Source organism: Lagopus leucura, unplaced genomic scaffold, assembly GCF_019238085.1.
Source record: "Lagopus leucura isolate 7727_CA_CO unplaced genomic scaffold, USGS_WTPT01 Super-Scaffold_100001, whole genome shotgun sequence".
NCBI classification, from domain to species: domain Eukaryota; kingdom Metazoa; phylum Chordata; class Aves; order Galliformes; family Phasianidae; genus Lagopus; species Lagopus leucura.
Window position 1 is genome coordinate 71,258,767 of NW_024962262.1, and position 19,123 is coordinate 71,277,889.

Below are 19,123 nucleotides of genomic sequence, written 5' to 3' on the forward strand. Positions count from 1 at the left end.
CAATCTACAGTGTGGATTAGATGAAGTGTGAATTCAGCTTTGTACATATATGTAAGATATAACTTCCCATGCATTATTGATTGAATGTTGCCAATGGTTTGAATGAAAAAACTTCTGGTTTTGAGATCCTTCAGACACTTCTTTCATTATACTTCCTGCATTTCTTTCTCTCCAGTGCAATACCTTTTTGAATCCCTCCAAGCTTGTACATCCTTCAGGAAGAAATAATCAGATCTTCCAAAGTAACTGGAATTGTCATATGCATAAATCAGAAAAGTGCTGTGTGATGAGAATGGGTGTCCAGTCACAGAAAAGATCCTGCAAAATCCACTAAAAGTCCTCCTCAGAAAACAATGTGGAATGAGCCTTAATACTTGAATAAGAGTTCAAGACTTACCTGTATATTTAAACTTGGGTTCTTCCAAAGCTAACACTCTTCTGTCTTAGAATGCAGCTGTCTTTAGTTTCTGTTTGGAAAAAGCCATGCTCTTGCTCTTTTTGCATTCAGTTATATTTGAAATACTTATATATACATTTGTTAGAATTGTTCTTAAAAATGCTAATCACTTTATTTCTAGTTGGTTTGTATAGCAATGTGTGTAAGTCCAGATAGTAAGTGTGTATAGAAAGCAAGTGTGCACGAACACAAGAATGGAAGTATGGAGTATGCTGCCCTAACTTGAAATCAGATCACAGTACAAAGGATGTGCAGAAAACAGGACACCAACACTGTGGTAACAGAAGGGTGGTGTAAAATTAGCTCCTTGTGTGCAATCATAGAATACTGGTGAAGGAGAAGTTAGTATGAAGCCAGTCAAACTACTTATTGGAATAATTTTCAAAGCACAAAGTCCTTCTCTTTCAGAAGGTTTCAGAAGGTTGAAGTCCTCTCTCTTTCAAATCTGGAACTTTTGGTTCCAGTGATTTAGTTGTGTTCAGCTTTTCACAGTGTTACCTGAGGACAGAGATCACTTTAGATCACAGGGGCTAAATAAGAGCTATAGCTCAGGACAAAGATCTAAAAGTGTATGAAAAGTAGTGGACTGGGTGAGTGCTTCTAGATAATGCACAACCTGCAAGATGGGCTTTTTATCACAGGGCACTTTAACAATGAATGTAACAGCTTGTTGTATGTACTCTTGCATTTACCCTATGGCCACAACAAAAATGTTTCCTCTTTAAAAAATGCATAAGCAAATGCATCCCCTTGGGCAGAGAACGTACTGCCTTCATTCTAGGCTTACAGGGTGTGATCCCTTCCCCTCACAACAGAGGCTAAAATGGGGTGATCTGATAGATAGGTGAAGCACTCTTGGCTTCTGCATAGCATTTTAACTGATCCCTTGTTTTGAGGGAGTTCTCAGAACAGTATTGTATTGCAAAGAGGAGAAGTGGGGACTGAGGCTGGAGAAGGTGCACAGCAGCATTTGCTCTGTGATACAGTTGTGGTAAGATTTTGAAGAACTTTGGATATTGGGTCAGTTTTGGTAACTAATGAACCTACAAGCACATGGAAACATTGTGAACAGCAAAGACATTATAGATAGTGATTTGGTTCTTTTATTTCCAATGCATACATTTAGGTCTGTAGAATATAACAGTATTTGCTCTTTTCAAGACAGGATGCATTAGCAGTCAATGAGGGAACACACTATTTGTCTCGGATCAGTAAATGCCATTGACAGTTCAGTGAATGACGTGCCCTACTGATAAAGCCCAATAAATAAAAGAGAGAAGCAGAAGAATCCCACAAGGGATGGAGATGTTTAGGTGAAACAGTCAATGGCTGGCTAAACCATGACTAGGATCTGTGCAAATACAAAGCAGTTTTGGCTTTTGCAGTCCTAGTGCATGAAATCTTGGTTTACATGGCTTCTTTGAGATCTTCTATGAATGCTCTGAAAGTAATCCTTCCTATTTTATGATACTGGCCTACAGTGTCAGAGGCAGATTGTTAGTAGGATGGCAATAAAGGCTGAACCTTCCATCAGTATTCCATTACATTTTGTTATTGTGTGACTGATGGCAGCAGAAGGGCAGTCTGACACAGTGGTATCTGAAGTGAATACTGTGTACGAAGCAAAGATGTGTCAGAAAGCGTGCAGAAAAATGACACCCATTGACATTCACTGACACCTGCTGAATGTTTATGGAGACCAAACAGTGGATGTGAGAGCAGTGAGGTGGTGAGTGATGCATTTCAGCAGTGGCAAAAGTGACAGTAGGTCTCCTCTGCTGATGCAGATTATTGTGAGTGTGGCATGCAGGCTCTTGTTCATCACTGGTGAAAATGCACAGCTAATGGTGCTGACTGTGCTGACAAATAGTGTTTTGAGGCTGAGAATTTACTCTTATCAAAGTGTGTTATTGTGCTCTTTGTATGTGTTGTAGTTTCCATGGAAATAAATCAGAGGTGTTACGTTCAGAGTGACCTACATAGTTTGTAGCTATTACTTTGCATCAGCCAATGTTGTGTGTATTCATTGCTAAAGTTATGTCATAGTGTGGGCTCCTCCAACAGAGTTATTGCATGAAAATCATTTAGAGAGCAGTTTCTAGTGATAAACAGGAGAACACAAGAGAGCAATGGTGTGTTCACAAAACTGCTGCAGAAAACAAAGCATCTGCAGGATGTTCTGTTTTAGTGAAACATCTGAGCAGTTTCTTCCAACATAACTCCCACAAAACAGAGGGCAAAAAATTAAGGATGTTCCTCTGCTAATGGAGAGCATCATGGAAGCCTTCTTTTACAGTGATCTCCCAGAGGCACATGAGATGTTGCTAGGGCACAAAAATATCATTTAAATCTTATACATTAACAGTAACGAGACTGGCCCATAATCCTCTTTTTAAATAGACACTTAATTCAAGCACTCATCAATAAAGCATCCCCAAGTCATTGCACTCAATTGCATAGAGCACAGATTGTCTTTTGACTGTTGTGAGTTAGGGAAGAAACATCCCTTTCAAATACACAACACATATGCACATAAAACCCTTTCTGTATATGGGTAATATGTAACATGTTATATGAAGTAAAATAATTTAGCAAACAAAATTGAATAGAAACTCTGAAATATGGTGAAACAAAAGCTACACATAGAAAAGAAAAATACTGTGATACACCTTAAAGTATTTAAAATACATTTTAATATATCTGTCCTATGGTAACTTTTCTCTAAGATTTGAAGTAGTGTACACTCATCCTACTTTTTTATGCTTTTTGTCAATGATACAATTTTTTTTACTATACAATTTTACAAAAAATTCTTAAAGTATACTGGTTAATTAAGCCAGATATTTCATATTGTTTGTCAGCTTTTTCACTTCAGAAATACATACGGCAACTTTTGATTTAAATGACTTCAGATATGTTTTGTTCTCTTTCTATGCTTTTAGTAAGTGATTTTTGGTGATTTTTCCCATCTTCAAATTAGCAAGAAGACCTGTGTTAGGTCACATTATCAACCCAAAACAGTAAATACTGTAGCTGAAAAGCATTATTCCATACTTTGAAGTATGGAGATACCATACTTTGAAGAATACCCCTTGACTATTTACTTTTTTAAAGTACTGATTTTAAATTACACACTGCTTTTCAAAATAACCTCCTTGTCAGGAGTGCAAGCTGCTGCAGGTTGAATATACATTATATATTACGAGGCAGAAATAAATGTTGGTATCTTCAGTATCTTAAAAACCTGGGCAGAGGGAAAATGTGCTGCCTATAAATATTTTAACTGGTATACGAAATGCTCTGCAGGCTGTTGCTTGAATTTTAGAGTCAGTAAGTGTAACCTTGCCAATCAATATTTTGTGGAAAAAAATACTTCAATGTGACTTAACGATCTTGCTCGTGGTTTTCTTCATTGGGGAGCTGGAGGGTCAAGATGCACTGAACAATCCTTGAGAAGTATGTTATCTTATTCCTGGTATATTTTTGTCTATGAAAGATAAGTTCAAGTCTCTTACATGCTCAGCAGAAAATACTGAAGCAGTTTGCTACTCTGTTCTGAATTTTAGCTTATCCTTGGTAATGACGCCTAGAGAGAAGAATTTAACGGAACGTGCAGCAGGGATGTGCTGGCTAATACAGTCAGTGCAGGGGGTGCAGATAGCTGCACTTAGCAAGGGAAAACGTGTCAAAACCTCCTGAAAGTCCAGTACTAAAAATTCCTACTTACATTGTAAGCTCAGTGCTGCCCCTCCGCTCCCTGTGAGGAGCTGCAGCCGCCATCAGGCCTCCCTTCAGCTCCTCTGCTCCCGGCTGAGCTCAGCGAGGGGCTTCAGCCGCTCCTCACACACCTTGCCCTCAGAGCCTTCACCATATTTGGATGCTCTCCTTTAGACACTCTAACAGTTTCATGTCCTTCTTGTTACTGTGGTGTGCAAAATGATCTGTCAATGACTCAATGATCTGTCACATGAATGTCTTAGGTGCACTAAAGCAATTAGAAGAAGCAGGCAGATATTTTGTCACTCTGTGTAACACTAGGTCCCAAGAGAGAAAGAAAGAAGTGACAGAGAACCTATAGAAAGAAGCTATTACACTCTGCATCTATATATCTGAAGCCTGATTTAACCCCTTTGTGACAGACATGCACTGCCATAACATCTCCTCTTCAAATGGCATCGTGGCTTATTCTGGAAACAGCAGAGTTAACATCCTCTTGCACTGTTACGCTCACATACACCAGCGTACATCACTGAACAACGCCTTTGCCATTCAGAGGGATTGGTATCACGTTTTTCATGAATGGCAGAGCAGCCAACAGGTGCGATGATGAAAGCAACAGCATCAAACTACTGTAATAATGGTTACAAATATCAGTCCCTGTCATCCAGTAGGAAACTGGCAGAGGAGTAAAAAAATTGCTAAGAAAGTAAAAGAGGTGGCATACATTGCAACCATTTTTGAGAGCTTTTCTGCTCTTCTCTACTTCAGTTTCTGTAAAAACAAAGCTTTCATTTTGCTAAAGGGTGGTAGAACAAAAGACACACAAGTAAGCACAGAGCCACCAGCTCTATTTTCTTCTGAAGCTGGCTAATATACAGCAGTATAAATGTTTCTCTGTGGATGTCCTTTGAACTTTCTTGTTAAAGATGATCAAGTGTAAAGATGTACAAGTGTATAAGGACTGTATACAAGTAATCTCTCGGTCAAGAACAGGAATTGCACTCCTATTTCTAAGATACATAACTTCTAAGAGCCTTCTCTTTTAATAAATGAGTATCTGAGTATTGACTGCAAAGCTGGTTTTATAGTTCCCTCAGGAGAGACTGATGGAAAACTATCAGATCAATCAGTGCCCTGGTTGTTAGAGTGCTCCCCTGAGATTGGGAGAAGGTTCAGACTCCCACGGCTGGTTGTGTGTTTGATTCCCAATATGCATGACTTTTGGCAAATATTTCAAACAGCTCGGAGAAAGCAGGACATCTCCATTACTTCCTGTTTGTTTATTAAATCCAACTCATTGCTTTATTTGTTTTTATTGGAAGTACCTGAGAACAAAATATTTTCATTGAAGATAAATTATTTCCTATGATGGAAAAATAAAGGGGTGCCTATTTTATGTTATTTTGTTTTTTTCAACCACAGAATAATGAGGAAAAAAAGTAAAAAACACCATCAAGCAAAATACAGTTAGCAGTATTAAATGCCAACTTGAAAGTTTAGAAATCAGTTTTAATTAAAGTTTACTGCTGTATCAATACTATTTGTACCTTTTACTGCATAACTTCACACAGTCTTATTAAAAATTGTGCCTTGAATCAGAAAGAAAGTAAGTTCCAGGAAGAGTTTTAGAATCTTACACACCCTTTCATCACATTTCATAGGCAAACTGGAAATTCTTCTAGATCTATTCTGTGATCCTAAGCAAAGCCTTTTCCCCAGACTGTGAAAACTGGTGAGCTCATCCTGGACTACCTCAGGCAACCCCACATCTGCAGTCATGACCTGTCAGTGGGATTTTTTTGAGGAAGGACTGATTGCTCTCACAGGATTCTGCCAATGATGATCTTTTGTGTCTAAAACCAGGATCTCACTGATTCTCATTTCTGCTTAATGCATTTGGTAGCCAAGAAAAAGCCCATTTCAGAAAGGTATCTGCAAAAGATGTAACTTTTATTAGTTAAACAATACCCTGTGGCTGTTGATGGTATTGCTATCACATACTCAGTTTTGCAGATACTAAATATCAGTTCCATTACAGCTTTTTCAGAAGTGAGATCGTACCTGCAATAGCTCCTCTTTTCTCTTTTGTTTCAGTTCCTCCTTTTATCCAGCCTTTCGAGTTCCCAAGGTTCTCCATCGGGCAGCGGGTCTTCATTCCCTGTGTGGTTGTCTCTGGAGATCTGCCCATCACCATCACCTGGCAAAAGGACGGCAGGCCCATCCCAGCCAGCCTTGGGGTGACCATTGACAACATTGACTTCACGAGCTCCTTACGGATTTCTAATCTTTCGCTGATGCACAATGGGAATTATACCTGTATAGCTAGAAATGATGCGGCAGCTGTGGAGCACCAAAGCCAATTAATTGTGAGAGGTAAGTAGACATAATTGGTTTGAAGGGCGCCAATTAAGTGGATTTCATCAGTATTTTGTAATGACATCTGTTTGATGGGAAGTATAAAATGGGAAAATATGGTAATCTTATCATAAAAGACAACGCACAGAGAGGTGAAGCACAGAAACAACAAAAAAGACTTTTCTATCTAAAAGTAGAGAGTCTTGAAATTAATCAACAACCCTGAGTTGCAGAGTGTGAACAAGGTAGCCACAGCACTGACTTCCCAAACAACTTTGAAGAGCAAGCCCACTCCTTGGGATCAAGTGTTTCAAAGGATATCAAATTAATCTCTGTTATTTTTCTAGGCTGATTATCCTCATTTTTGATTTAGAGCTGCTTCTCATATAACATTACCTCAGTATAAAAGCAAAACATTTATAATGACGTTCTTTTTCTTGTTTGTGTTTATTACTCAAATAACATGATCCATTTGCTCTTGCTCATTTCACAACACTTTTCCTTGAAATAAATGTGAATATAGAACTTCAGTAAGTAAATATTTTATATGAAGAAGATCTTTTAGAGAAATACTTCCCACATCTTACGCCTTTCAAGTCATACTTTGGCCAAGTTCCCTAGAGAATATAACTTCTGATATATTTTAAAAGTCAGTGTGCAAAATTTAGTATGCACACTTAAAAAATAAAATAAAATAAAATAAAATAAAATAAAATAAAAAACAAAAAAACCTACTCCTTTTTCTTTCTGAAAGCTTTACAAACTGTTTTTAATTTTTCACTTTTTAATAAAGTAAAGCTATTACTTTCTTCTCCCGCCACTATCTCCTTTCCACCAAGCCATTAGACTCGTCAAAGTAAAGAGGCATACACTGTAATACTGTAAGTGCCCCTGTTTATTTCTGCCTGTTGAAGATCACGACATCTTATAAGTTTACCAATATATTTCTGGCAGTGGTGGTATAGCTTTTCACCGTGTGTTGCCCAGGAAAAGCTTTCTGGAGTAGCAGTCCTGAAGTTTACAAGGGCTACTCAATTTTCCCCCTCTTGCTTATCTTTCTGCCCCAGCTAGTGCTCTGCGGCAATCTTCTTTAAGCCCTTCTCTCTCTGTCTATTTAAATGGTAATGGCTTAATCAGTTTTACTTATACATCTGGGATAATAATTCCCACTCGGAGGGGAAGAGGGAAATATAATATGACATTTGACCTGAATTTTCTGCCAGAACCCTGGACTGACCTCTTTCCCTCAGTATTGAACTGCTTCAGCTCTCTTGTTCCACAGAGGTCAGAATGTAGACATTAGAGGGCTAATTGTAATCACTACTAGTCCCCATCCAACCCAAACTGCACATATCTCAGTAAATACTTGATTTCCTTCTCTATTTCTCCTCCAAGTTTTCTGATCCCTCCTCATCTTTTTGTTCTTGGGTACAGTGTAAAGGAAAGTAGTAGCAGTATTTTTCTAAATCCATTGAGCAGTTTTTCTCTAAGTAAAGGAAGAAGAAATGGCATTTAAATTCCTCTTGTGGAATTTAAATGAAGAAAACAAAGGGAATATGACTGTTCCCCACAAAGTTCTTGTCACCATTTTCTTTTTAAAAGTACTCAAAATGAAGACTGTCATGTTTTCAATATACGTGAGAGTCCGTATAATTCAACATACTACATAGAGAGACCTAGAAGTATCATCTAAATCCGATCCATTTCTAAGATGAATGGAGAAACGCAAGCCAGCAGCTTGTTGCTACATTGTAACCATTAGTACATAAATTTTTGCAGAATCCATACAGTCATGTAAATACTTCAATGTTTTTCTCCCTAGTATTTTATCTCTCTGATCATGTGTGTCCTGTTGCTTAGCATTCTTGTTTTCCTGTAGATTTCCTATGTTCTTCCTACAAATATTTTTGATATCTAAGATGAACTACCATTTTGCTACGAGTATTAAATGGCAAAAGATAATCACTGGTCTGTTCAAATTTGTGGGCACCTGATGGTTCGTCTTCACTGCTTCTGTTCCCGTTAGTCGTTTGTGTTATTTTGTGTTGTTTAAAAAGAACTAAGCAACAGTAAGAAGATTTAAAAATATCTAGACAGCAAGGCTGGATTTTTCCTGCCTTAACTATCAGAGTAGGTGAATAGCTTCCACAGATTTTCCTTGCAGAGCATCATGCATTAAATGGAAGACAGTGAGAGAAATAAAGTGAGGGTAGAAGGCTGTTGAGCAGATCTGCCACGCTGGATTAAGAAACAATCAGAGCAATCTCAGTTCTCTCTGCTGTGGGTTTCTTGTTGAGGAGCTGGAAATAAGTCTTAGCTACATGTTCTGGGCATGGGTCTTCCAGTACTTCTCCTTTCCAACAAGTTACTGGCCAATTTCAGACACATTTGAATAGGGGAAAATGCCTCCAGTGGAGCTGAAAGAATAAAATCATAATGTAAAGATTGGAAATATCTTTGCTGAACGTGATGCAGTGTACTACCGAACAGCTGATAATAATGAGCTCAAGAGAACAGCAAGCTCATGTGAGGTCCTTTGCAAACAAGAACTAGAAGTTGATGAAATAGACAATGGGAGAAGCTTCCCTCTTTACTGCATCAGGGAGTACAAGTAGGAACTGCAGGTGAGTGGAAGTAGAGCTTTCATTCTCATAATTTCGAGCTGCACTGGATTCCAGCCTGCAATTCCTCTTGGAAGTTAATAAAGAATTTACAAGCTAGAATAGCAAGCTAGAAAGCTTTCTCAAAAAGTCATTCATCATTGTTATTTTATTTATTCTCACACTCCTGGTTTGCTAGGCGTGCTATTAACAAAAAGGAAAGAATAGGATTCTGTCATGAAAGCCACCCATGGAAATCAGGAAAACATCTTCCCTGTCAAATACTTACTACGCAGGATTAATTAAGGCTTTACTCATTATGACCGTCTTCTAAAGAGGGGTTAAAGAAATATATACACTTTGTCACATTTTTCACTTCTGTAGAGTTTCTGAAAATGAGAATGAAAAAATTATGAAATAAAAAGCAGTGAAAAATCTTCTGGTTGGAAACTGAAAAGAAAGAGCTCGTAAATGTATTATAATTGCACAGGTGCTGCAAGAACAGAGAATTCAGTGATAGCAATGGGTGCAAAAACCATGATGTTAAAATTCCTGTTAATGAATAGATCATTAATTAAAATTGAGACAAGGTCTTTAAATATCTAATAATGCCCCTTAATACGTTTAGTACATTAAGCATAAATGTGTTTTCATTTTGTACATGCCAGAAATATTGAATATCATTATGTAGGTAAGCACCAAATGAGCAGTCCATGAGCCTTGAATATAGAAAGTATCAGTCTGCTTTCTTATGGTTGGAGGTGGTGAGATGCAGCAAATGCAGCGATGGAAAAACAAGGAAAAGATTTATAGTTGCAGCTAGTATCAGAATTCCTTTACTTTCTTTGCTGCAGCTTTGCAGGTTACCCTTGGATGATTTTCTTTCTATGTAATGTTTTCATTAGACAAACCTGATCAATGCAAACCACTAGGCTTTTTTTTTTCTTTAACCGCATAGCAAATAGTTTCTCTAAACCAGCTAAATTGACCCCTTAGGTCCAATGACCAAGTTTAATAACTGTTTAATAACAGTGTTTAATGATCTCATTCATTAATACATCAGTCATTGCTTTGGCTAATTAAAATTCTTCCATCATTTTGACAGTATGATTTAAATGTAAAGTACAAATATTCCCTGTAAAAATGAAACACTGTATTCTAGGTAAACGCCATAGATTATTTCTTTGCTTACTTCAGTAGCCCACTGCAGGAGCTTATGTTAGGAGCCCTTCAGGATTGTACTCATCTGTGCTTGGGAGGCAAACACATTTCCAGGGATTGGAAGTCTATGAAGGAGAGTTTGAGTTTGTCATCTGAATCTCTGTCATAAAGATGAGCCATAAAAAATTTTTGGATTTACATAAAAAAAAAAAAAAAAATTAAGAAATGTCAGCATACACAAATTAATTAAGTTACTACCTAGTAATGTCCACCCTTTCAAACTGAAATGACATTAGTAAGTGGTGTCTTCTTAACGTACCAACTCATATTTTCTCATCTTGTCAGGATTGTTTCAAACAAGTAGATAATTTAAACGTTTTCCTTCCTTTCATATGACAGTGTGGCATTTATGTTATTTTCAATATCCTATTGTAATTTTTCTCATCCTTTGTTTTCCCTGTGTGAGAGCTTGAATTTGATAATCATCATGTTGATGGAAAACATGGTTTTTAGGTCCTTTGAGTTCAGCTATTAAATAGTTTACTTTTGCCAACTTACTGCTCTTACACTAAATGATTCAACAACTCATTTTTCATCACAGATCCATGGACTGTATTAAATGAGAGATCCTAACAGAAACTCACTGTTAAAGCAATTTCAAATGCCCTCTTTATGGGCTCAAGAGACTGGGGTGGTGAAACAAAGGTGATAGTAAAAGTAGAACTCTTCAGTCATATTCATAAGCTATTTCAGGTTCTTTTCTTTTATAAATGGGTAGAGGAGGCTCACGCTTCTATGACAAGAGAGAGAAGAAGGAATCTAATTGCTTTATTTCTCCATTAACTCTACTTAAGCACATCAGACAAATGAACTTGGTTAAGTTTGTAATTAAGAAGTCTTTTTTAAGGGCTAATGAATTCCTTAAAGATAAAGAAATAGTGAATGTTGCTTTGTAATCTGATGCTAAGTATCAAAATCTTTACCAAGTAGTAAACTACTTCATCTTCCAAAATATGATAGCACATAGCACCGAAGAAATTATTCATCTGAAATAACATTTAGAAAGAAACTATCAAAGGGGAAGAAAATACAGAGATCTCCTTTTACTTCTTATTTCTATATGCAGAAAAATCCTGTGGTTTTACCTGGATGGAAATAATTGAAAGGTCACTGAATGAGTAAGTTGTTTTGCTGTAGCATCATTTATGATTTTTATTGGCAACATTAAAACTAAGGGTCAGGTACACCTGTCCTCAAAATCACAATAGCAGTTTACATTTCTGTAAGTAGTCCTAAAGTACTACCTAAAGGAAGACTGAAATTTCACTGAATATGTGGAAATCGATGCTGTTACCAGATGAAGGCACAGTTTTTGCCTAGGTTCATACATACTCTGTTTATGGAGCACTACAGAGAAACAGTATGACTGCTGATCATACGCCTAGTTCTGAAGCTTATATGGCAAAATTCAATTTCCATAGTTGCCTTCTTGATATCACATTCTGTGTAAAAAATAATGGTTACAATTAATGATACCAAGAATGCGAGAGCAAGATCTTATGTTTTGTATATACATATATATATATAAATACAATGAAATCAATGTCCTAAAAGCCCAGGTCAGAGCTTACCATCATTTAAGGTGAACGCAGCACATATATCTACAGTCCATGGATGTGTGAAGATGTGTTGAAGCTGCGTTTCCATAGAAATGATTGAATACCATTTATCCATGTCATCTATCCATTTTTTTCAATACATGCCAAAAAGGATTAGATAAATGCATTATGGAAATGGATAATTTAACGCAAATAGTATTTTAAGGTCTGATTTCCTTTATTACATAATGTGCATAATATACGATCTTTCTTTTTCAGAATTCAGAATTCTGCTTGTGCCCCCCCATTTAATATACTAATCAAATTATTTCCTGAAAAAAATGACAGTACATGTCATCAATGTCATCCAGAGTAGATGAGGAATATAAATAAGTAGTTTTTAAATGAGAAGGAAATAAAGAATTTACAAAAATTTTGTATTATAGGAGAAAATTTAGAACAATATTATGCAGTTCACACTTTTCAGTGATAGAAGTGTCTGGTAATCATCAGTTATCTCGTTGCACTGATTTTAATCATTCACCTGTAAAACTGACACAACTGAGGTGAATTTTGGGGGACAGAGGAGATGGATGAAAAGTCTTTCAATTTCAGAGAAAGCACATCTTTTAATTCAATTCAAATAATCTGGTGAAGTCAAATGCTTTTAGATACATTAACAATACATGAGTGATAGTCCTCTTTCCTTTGAATAATCTCAAGAGAAGAACCTGAATATATTGCCTTTAATTTTAATTTCTGAACATCCTTAGGCCCTTGAATTGACCCATTATTCACTACAATTCCACCTCAATTACTTTCTGTCTATTGGAATGCCACACACTTATATTCTCTCCTAGGTGATGTAATGAGAGGTAATTAGGTTTGCAAAATCAAGGTGGTAGATAAGAGGGATATGGAACGGTTCTTCATCAGGTCTTCCATTACTGAATGCAGGAGACACACAGTAAAACTAAGTGGAGGTCTGGTTAAACCACAAAGGAAGGAATACTCCTTTTTACAGTGCATAATGAATTTCTATAACTTTCTAGCTGAGGAAGTTGTGAAAGTAATATTTGGCAAGTTTAAAAGGTGATTAGGCAAACCAACATGAAACAGATCTTCAAATGCATAATAGACATACAAGGGCAGTTTTAGTTGTTGAGGAAATGCAAAGGGAATGAGCCATGAAATCTCCCTTGCATCTCCTCCCCAGATAACATGTCAGGGTCAGCTTTGCCAGGGTCAGCATGCTGGACTATATACATTTGTTATGTATATGCAGGTTTATCACCAGTTGGACTTCTGTGAATATAGTTTGTCCATACACTTTAAACTCCACTATCTTTACCTATACAATATCTTTTAATCAAAGTGGTGTGGAATTTGGGTTGGTGTTATTTGTTTTTGGGGTTTTTTTTGGTGGGTTGTTTGTTTTTTAATGAGTGGGGGTTTTTTTGTTTGTTTTTTGCTTATTTGTTTGTTTTGCTTATGGTATTTTTCAATAAGCAGCTTGTAATCGATTTTTTATGAGCTAGGAGTAATAATTTATTTACAGTTCTTCAGGTGAAACAAGCTGATGCCTTCATACTTAGTATTAAATCAAATATATTTGTACAACTAATTATACATTTTGCCTGCTTTGGAAAATAAGTACTTAGAACTCCTTTGTGTTAGATGATAAACTGAATATAGAACAGTGAGAATTGAGCTACCAAAGTGAATGTTTTCTCAGAGTAGATAATTAAAATAGGGTTGGTGATTGCCCAGGGCTGCTGCTGCTGAGGCTTCATGTTTGGTGCTTACCTGTCACGAATTAACACAACACATGATTTCTGTTTGTGAGGGTGTCAGCTATTTGGAAAGCTGAAATGTTTGACAGCAATAAATATAATAACAGTTTCCATTATGGAAAGAGGAGAAATAAGATCTCTCCTAGTACAAAGGTGGCTCTAGCCAACTGTTGTTTTTGGTTCCTTCTGTTACCTGCTAACATGTTCCAAGAAAGTGAACCTTCTTTTTGTTAGGCAGTAGGTAGCTTTTCACTGTATCTTAGGGATTCAGTAAGCAAAAAGGACAGATAAAAGGATTGTTTTCTCTCTAGAGAACTGTTCTTATCTTTTAAAAATCACTTCTAGCTATAAGGCTGGAAAGAGGAAATTTGGAGAGGAGCACTGCATTATGGAGACATAGGAGGAAGGCTCAGGCCGTTGTGAGAATTCTCTGCACTTGGGGAATATCTTTAGATGCCTCCAAGTTTTGGCACTCCTATCCGTACCCAACACTGACAGCTTAAGTTTCTCTTTAATTAAAACTTATGACTCTAGTTTAACAAGAGATGCTCTTTGTATATAAGAGTGTTTATAATAATAATTAAAAAGTCATTTATTATAGCATTGGTGGTTTTGCTGTGCTTCAGCCATATAATTTTTTTCTTGTATAAGCAGTATATAAGCAGTATTGTACTCATGGCCATTCCAAACTGTTTCTGGACCCCGAACAAATGTTCACTGTATTGATGATCCTTTTCTTTGCTGTCTTAAATCTCTTCATGTCACATCCCCCTCCCATACTTCCTTTATTAATATCTGCCGTTTTTGGGTAATGGAAATTTGGAAAGATGGGATGGGCCAAAGCAAGAAAGGATGTCAGGGCTTTCTATTCTGCTTTCTGCAGTTTCCAGACAAACTCAGCCATGGCTGGACCTTGGGAAGCTATGAAGTCATGACCATGTATGTGTCCCCATGTGCACATGCCCTAACTGTTAGTTGAAGCAATGAACTACTAGGATTTTTCCTTATGATGATAGATCTCAGCATGCTACTGTACTCAATTTGAGATGAAAAAAACTTTATCGAGCTCATTGACCTCGCTACATTTTCTCTGTACCATTCTAAGAAACAACAACAAAAAAAAGAACTTGTGGAATAAGAACACAAATCATTTACTGTTTACTTCAGTGCACATACGGCTATTTCCAGTAACTTCTTCATTTCAACTTAATCTAAATGTAATGTTTTGAACCTTTCTATGTCTCTTTGTTTGAAAAGAATTCAAAAATCCTCATTTTAATATGAAATGATCTGATTGTTATTAAAAGCAATTACATCTTTAAGGTTGTTTACGCTATATAATATTTTAATTATTTTTCTGAAACCTGCCAGTTCACAGTTGTTAGGAGAAAAAAAAAAACCAAAAAAACCAAAAAAACAAAACAAAACAAAACAAAACCCCAAACTCAATAAACTTCAGTTGTTCTTTGACATCTGTCAGACCTCCCCATTTGTAAGAAAGTATTTCTTTTCTGCTTACAACATTTTGGTTTGTCTGTTACTCCACTTTGTAACCTCTCCTACAATGAGATTTTTATTCACTTATTTTTGTACCCTATCAAAACTAGTGTTCTTGTTACCTTTGGCAAGAAATGCATAATTTTTTTGACAGTAAGTAAGTAACTTCATAAAGCCAACTTACTGTGTCACTGGATCATCCAAAAGCTGCTTTTAAGTTTTGTGCAAATTCTCACTGCTTCTTTTGCTTCTTCCTGCAGTGCCCCCTAGGTTTGTGGTTCAGCCAAGTGACCAGGATGGGATATATGGAAAAGCTGTAATTCTCAACTGCTCTGCAGAGGGTTATCCTGTTCCTACCATTGTCTGGAAGTACTCAAAAGGTATGTTTCTCTCTATGATCAATGGGAGCAAATTAATTCTATTTTAGTTTACTTACTGCTAAGCTACTGGTTTAAACTTCATGTAGATGAAAGCAAGTGGAGTACAATAAGGGAAGTATTTGTTTTTACAGTTCCATCATATTCCAAAGCACACTGTGCTGGCCACTGTCACAGATGCAAGGCTGACCTCTATGGACTTTTAGACTGCCGCAGAGAATTTCTGAGTTTGTGGATGAGCTTATGTGTTAGCTATGGTCTCAGCAGGAGAGCAGTGTAGTGGACAACTGAGAGGGAAGAGATATGCCTTTAATTGAAACAACCTCAGAACAAGGTTCACAGACAGCATTTGGCTGACTTTTTTTTCCCCTTCAAAATTTGTGATAACACGGCCAGTCATAGCTTCTTTGCAAAGAAGAAAGGTCAGGTAGCATTAGCATAAGCAGTAATTTGGTATGCACTTTACATAATGCTTTAACATTTTCTTCTCATGTAACAGAACGTTAAAACTGCCCCCACTTGACCCTAAGTAACCACAGGAAATTGACTACTTTTTAATTAAAATTTGCTGCCTGTTAGGTTTCATCCTCTTGCCTGTTGTCTTCTGGTTGATTTTAATGAGAAAACAAACTCACCAAATTCTGTATCCCTTGTATGTGAGTTAAATCTTTAATGAACTTTAAACGTGCATCAAATGAAACACAGACAATCACTAAATTAGGTGCTATAAGGAAATCCTTATGCTCCATGCAATGTTTGGTTTCCTTCGGATTTAAATCTAAATTAAATTTAAAGAGAAAGCACAGGGGGAGATGAATGTTCATGTGAAAATCTAGTTTTGCTTATATTCATAAATTCAGTTTTGTGGCAAGAAGGATACAGTTCAAAATCCCATTAATCATCATGTTTTAATTATGAATATAGGTCACAAAGAAGTAATTCGGTTTTGTGTTGTTTGTGCGTTGAAATAGAAGGCCAAGTCAAGCTAGCTGAGTTATAATTAACTGTGAAGAGATAAGCTGCCCATTTTAATAAAGGAGAAAGGGACAGTGATTTGATTTTAGTGATATTCTATCATCAAGAGACTGTTTTTAATGTTTTTGATTAACAGCTCTGAAGTAGTCAAGTCATTGAAAGTTTTAGTTAATACTTGATGTAGGCATAGCTATCAAATTGCAGTTTCAGTTTTTGGTTAAAGTAACTCTAGGTGAAAAGGTCAGTGTTTTTACTGAAGGCTTTTTTTCCCCCAGTATATGATTTCAGTTTCAATACTTGGTCTGTACAGTTTCCTAGGCTGTCTGGCACATCTTGCCTTAAAATGACCCTTCATATAATTAGCTTATCAGCTATGTTTGTACAAAATTCTGAAATAATCAATCAAATCGTAGCTTATTTGTATGCTCCACAATAGAGCAGAACATGCAGATCATAGCTTATTTGTATGTTCCACAATAGAGAACAAAGAACATGTGTATGCCTGTAGGAAAGTTTGTGTCATTGGCCTTTTGTGCATGGAGAAAGAGAGCTCATTCTTTTTATATGCTGGGAAAGACAGGTAACTGATCCAAAGTTTCTGGAGCGTAACAGAGATCAGTGCAGACACTCCATAATTATCAAGAATATGTTAAGACTTAAAGAGCACAGAATGAAAAATGGGAGACTGTCTGAACATTAAAAAACACTGTTTTTACTGCAAAGGTGACAGAGCTGCCCAGTGGGCCTCTGGAGTCTCCTCCTTGGAGACCTTCAAAAGCCACCTGGACGTGGTCCTGGGTACCCTGCTCTGGGTGTCCTACTGGAGCTGGGTTTGGGCCACACGGCCTGCAGAGACTCTTCCAACCTCAGCCATTCTGCAATTCTTTGATTCATAACCATATAAGTCCTCTTGCATATGCATGCAGTTGCATGTGATAAGCCACTGTCATTACTCAGGATATATTTTGGCTGTAATAGCAGAAATGTTGTGTGGGAAGAGTTATAAGTCTTTGGAAATTGTTATGCAAAATGTTGTCCAGATGTAGATATCATTAGGACTAGCAGCTCTTTCCTTTCTACGGGCACCAAATTTTTACCTCAACTTTTTGTGTGAAGAGATAAAAGGAGTATTTGTATCTATCTGCTTGGGCATTGCAGACAGGTAGAATTAGTGAAGCACAGATGTTCCTTCCAGCTAAGTGATAGGAAAAATGGATAATTAGAGAAGAAAAAAAAAAAAAAAAGATTAAAAAGGGAAGGAAGAGGATAAGTATGTGACTCAAACAGTTGAAAAATCAACAGTGACAACTGTTTTTTTCCTGAAAATATTGTCCCCTTAACACATCTACGTTCATAGTATCAGCTTCAGAAAGCTTCAGTGTAACTGTAGAAGTCCCCAGAGCAAACTTTTTTAGGACTAGAAGAAGTTTTAGTATACATGTGCTCTTTTTTAATATTCTAAACGTTGTATTTGTGGGTCTGTGATAGCTTGCTATTTTATATCAAAACAATCCCCATAGTGTTTATTCATTCTATTGCCTGCTGGGCTGACTCAGCGAACTGCATATAGTAACTAATGCTGACAGATACCAACTTCATGTACAGAAAGTTGCATAGCAGAATTACATTGAAGAAGACTATCTTGTGATTTCCCTGGAAAATCCCCCTTTCTGCTGCTAATGTAGGCTGCAAAGCTCTTGTTACAAGAACTGTATCTTAATACATACTGAAAGAGTTCCTGATGCTGGTTAAACCTGAACTTGTGATGGACCTCTGAACATATGCCAGTACTGACAGTATGGCAGTGTTCTGTTCTCTGTTCCCTAGATCACCACTGTCTTGTTTCCATGGTAAAGTAGCTCTAACACAGCCAGCCAAGACTAGGATTTCAATCTTTGCTATTTATACTATGGTTAATACTCCAACAGTAACTAAAGAATTATCAGACACTCTGATCAGTAACTCTGTTAACATGTAATTCTCAGCTTGTTTTTCATGGTGGAAAGGAGTAGAGCATTCATCTGCAATATTGAAAGATGAAATAGATGTTCTTTTTATTTCTCTATCTTACCTTGTTTAAGGAGAACCATGAAGAAGTGAGAGAAAACGTTCTCTAGGAAAAGACAAAGACATGATAGTTCATCAACTTGAAAAGTAATCATCTGAAAACACAAGAGAAAACATATGTGGGACACGTCCACATGTATCCATGTGGATGTCCACATATCTTTCTCCAACCAGCTGCCACTTCTTATTATCAATTATTTATTATTTATCTTAATTATTTATCTTAAAGATAAGAATTTCGGTGCCTATCTGCATGTATACTTATTTCATAGCTTATAAAAGGTTTCTTTAATCTTAAAGTTGTATTAAGGTAGGGTTTTTTTTTTTTGTTTTTTTTTTTTTTTGTTTTGTTTTTTGCTTGTTTGTTTGTTTTCCATGAAATCTAAGTTAATATAAACATCTTTAGCTTCCTGTGTTTTTATGGATGTTCCATTATTGTGGTATTACCAAACATGGCACTCCATGCCTGATTAATGTTTTGAGCCCTCCCTCCCTTCCTTCCTTCCTTCCTTCCTCCCTCCCT

General features: G+C 36.7%; 1 protein-coding gene across 1 annotated transcript in view; it reads left to right on the forward strand.

The window, feature by feature from the left end:
* Positions 1-19,123, forward strand: part of DSCAM (DS cell adhesion molecule) — a 370,474-nt gene that overhangs the window by 212,586 nt on the left and 138,765 nt on the right. Inside the window, exons 7-8 of the mRNA XM_042867346.1 lie at positions 6,272-6,550; positions 15,442-15,561. Coding sequence (XP_042723280.1) covers positions 6,272-6,550; positions 15,442-15,561 — 399 coding nt within the window. The remainder of the gene's footprint in view (positions 1-6,271; positions 6,551-15,441; positions 15,562-19,123) is intronic.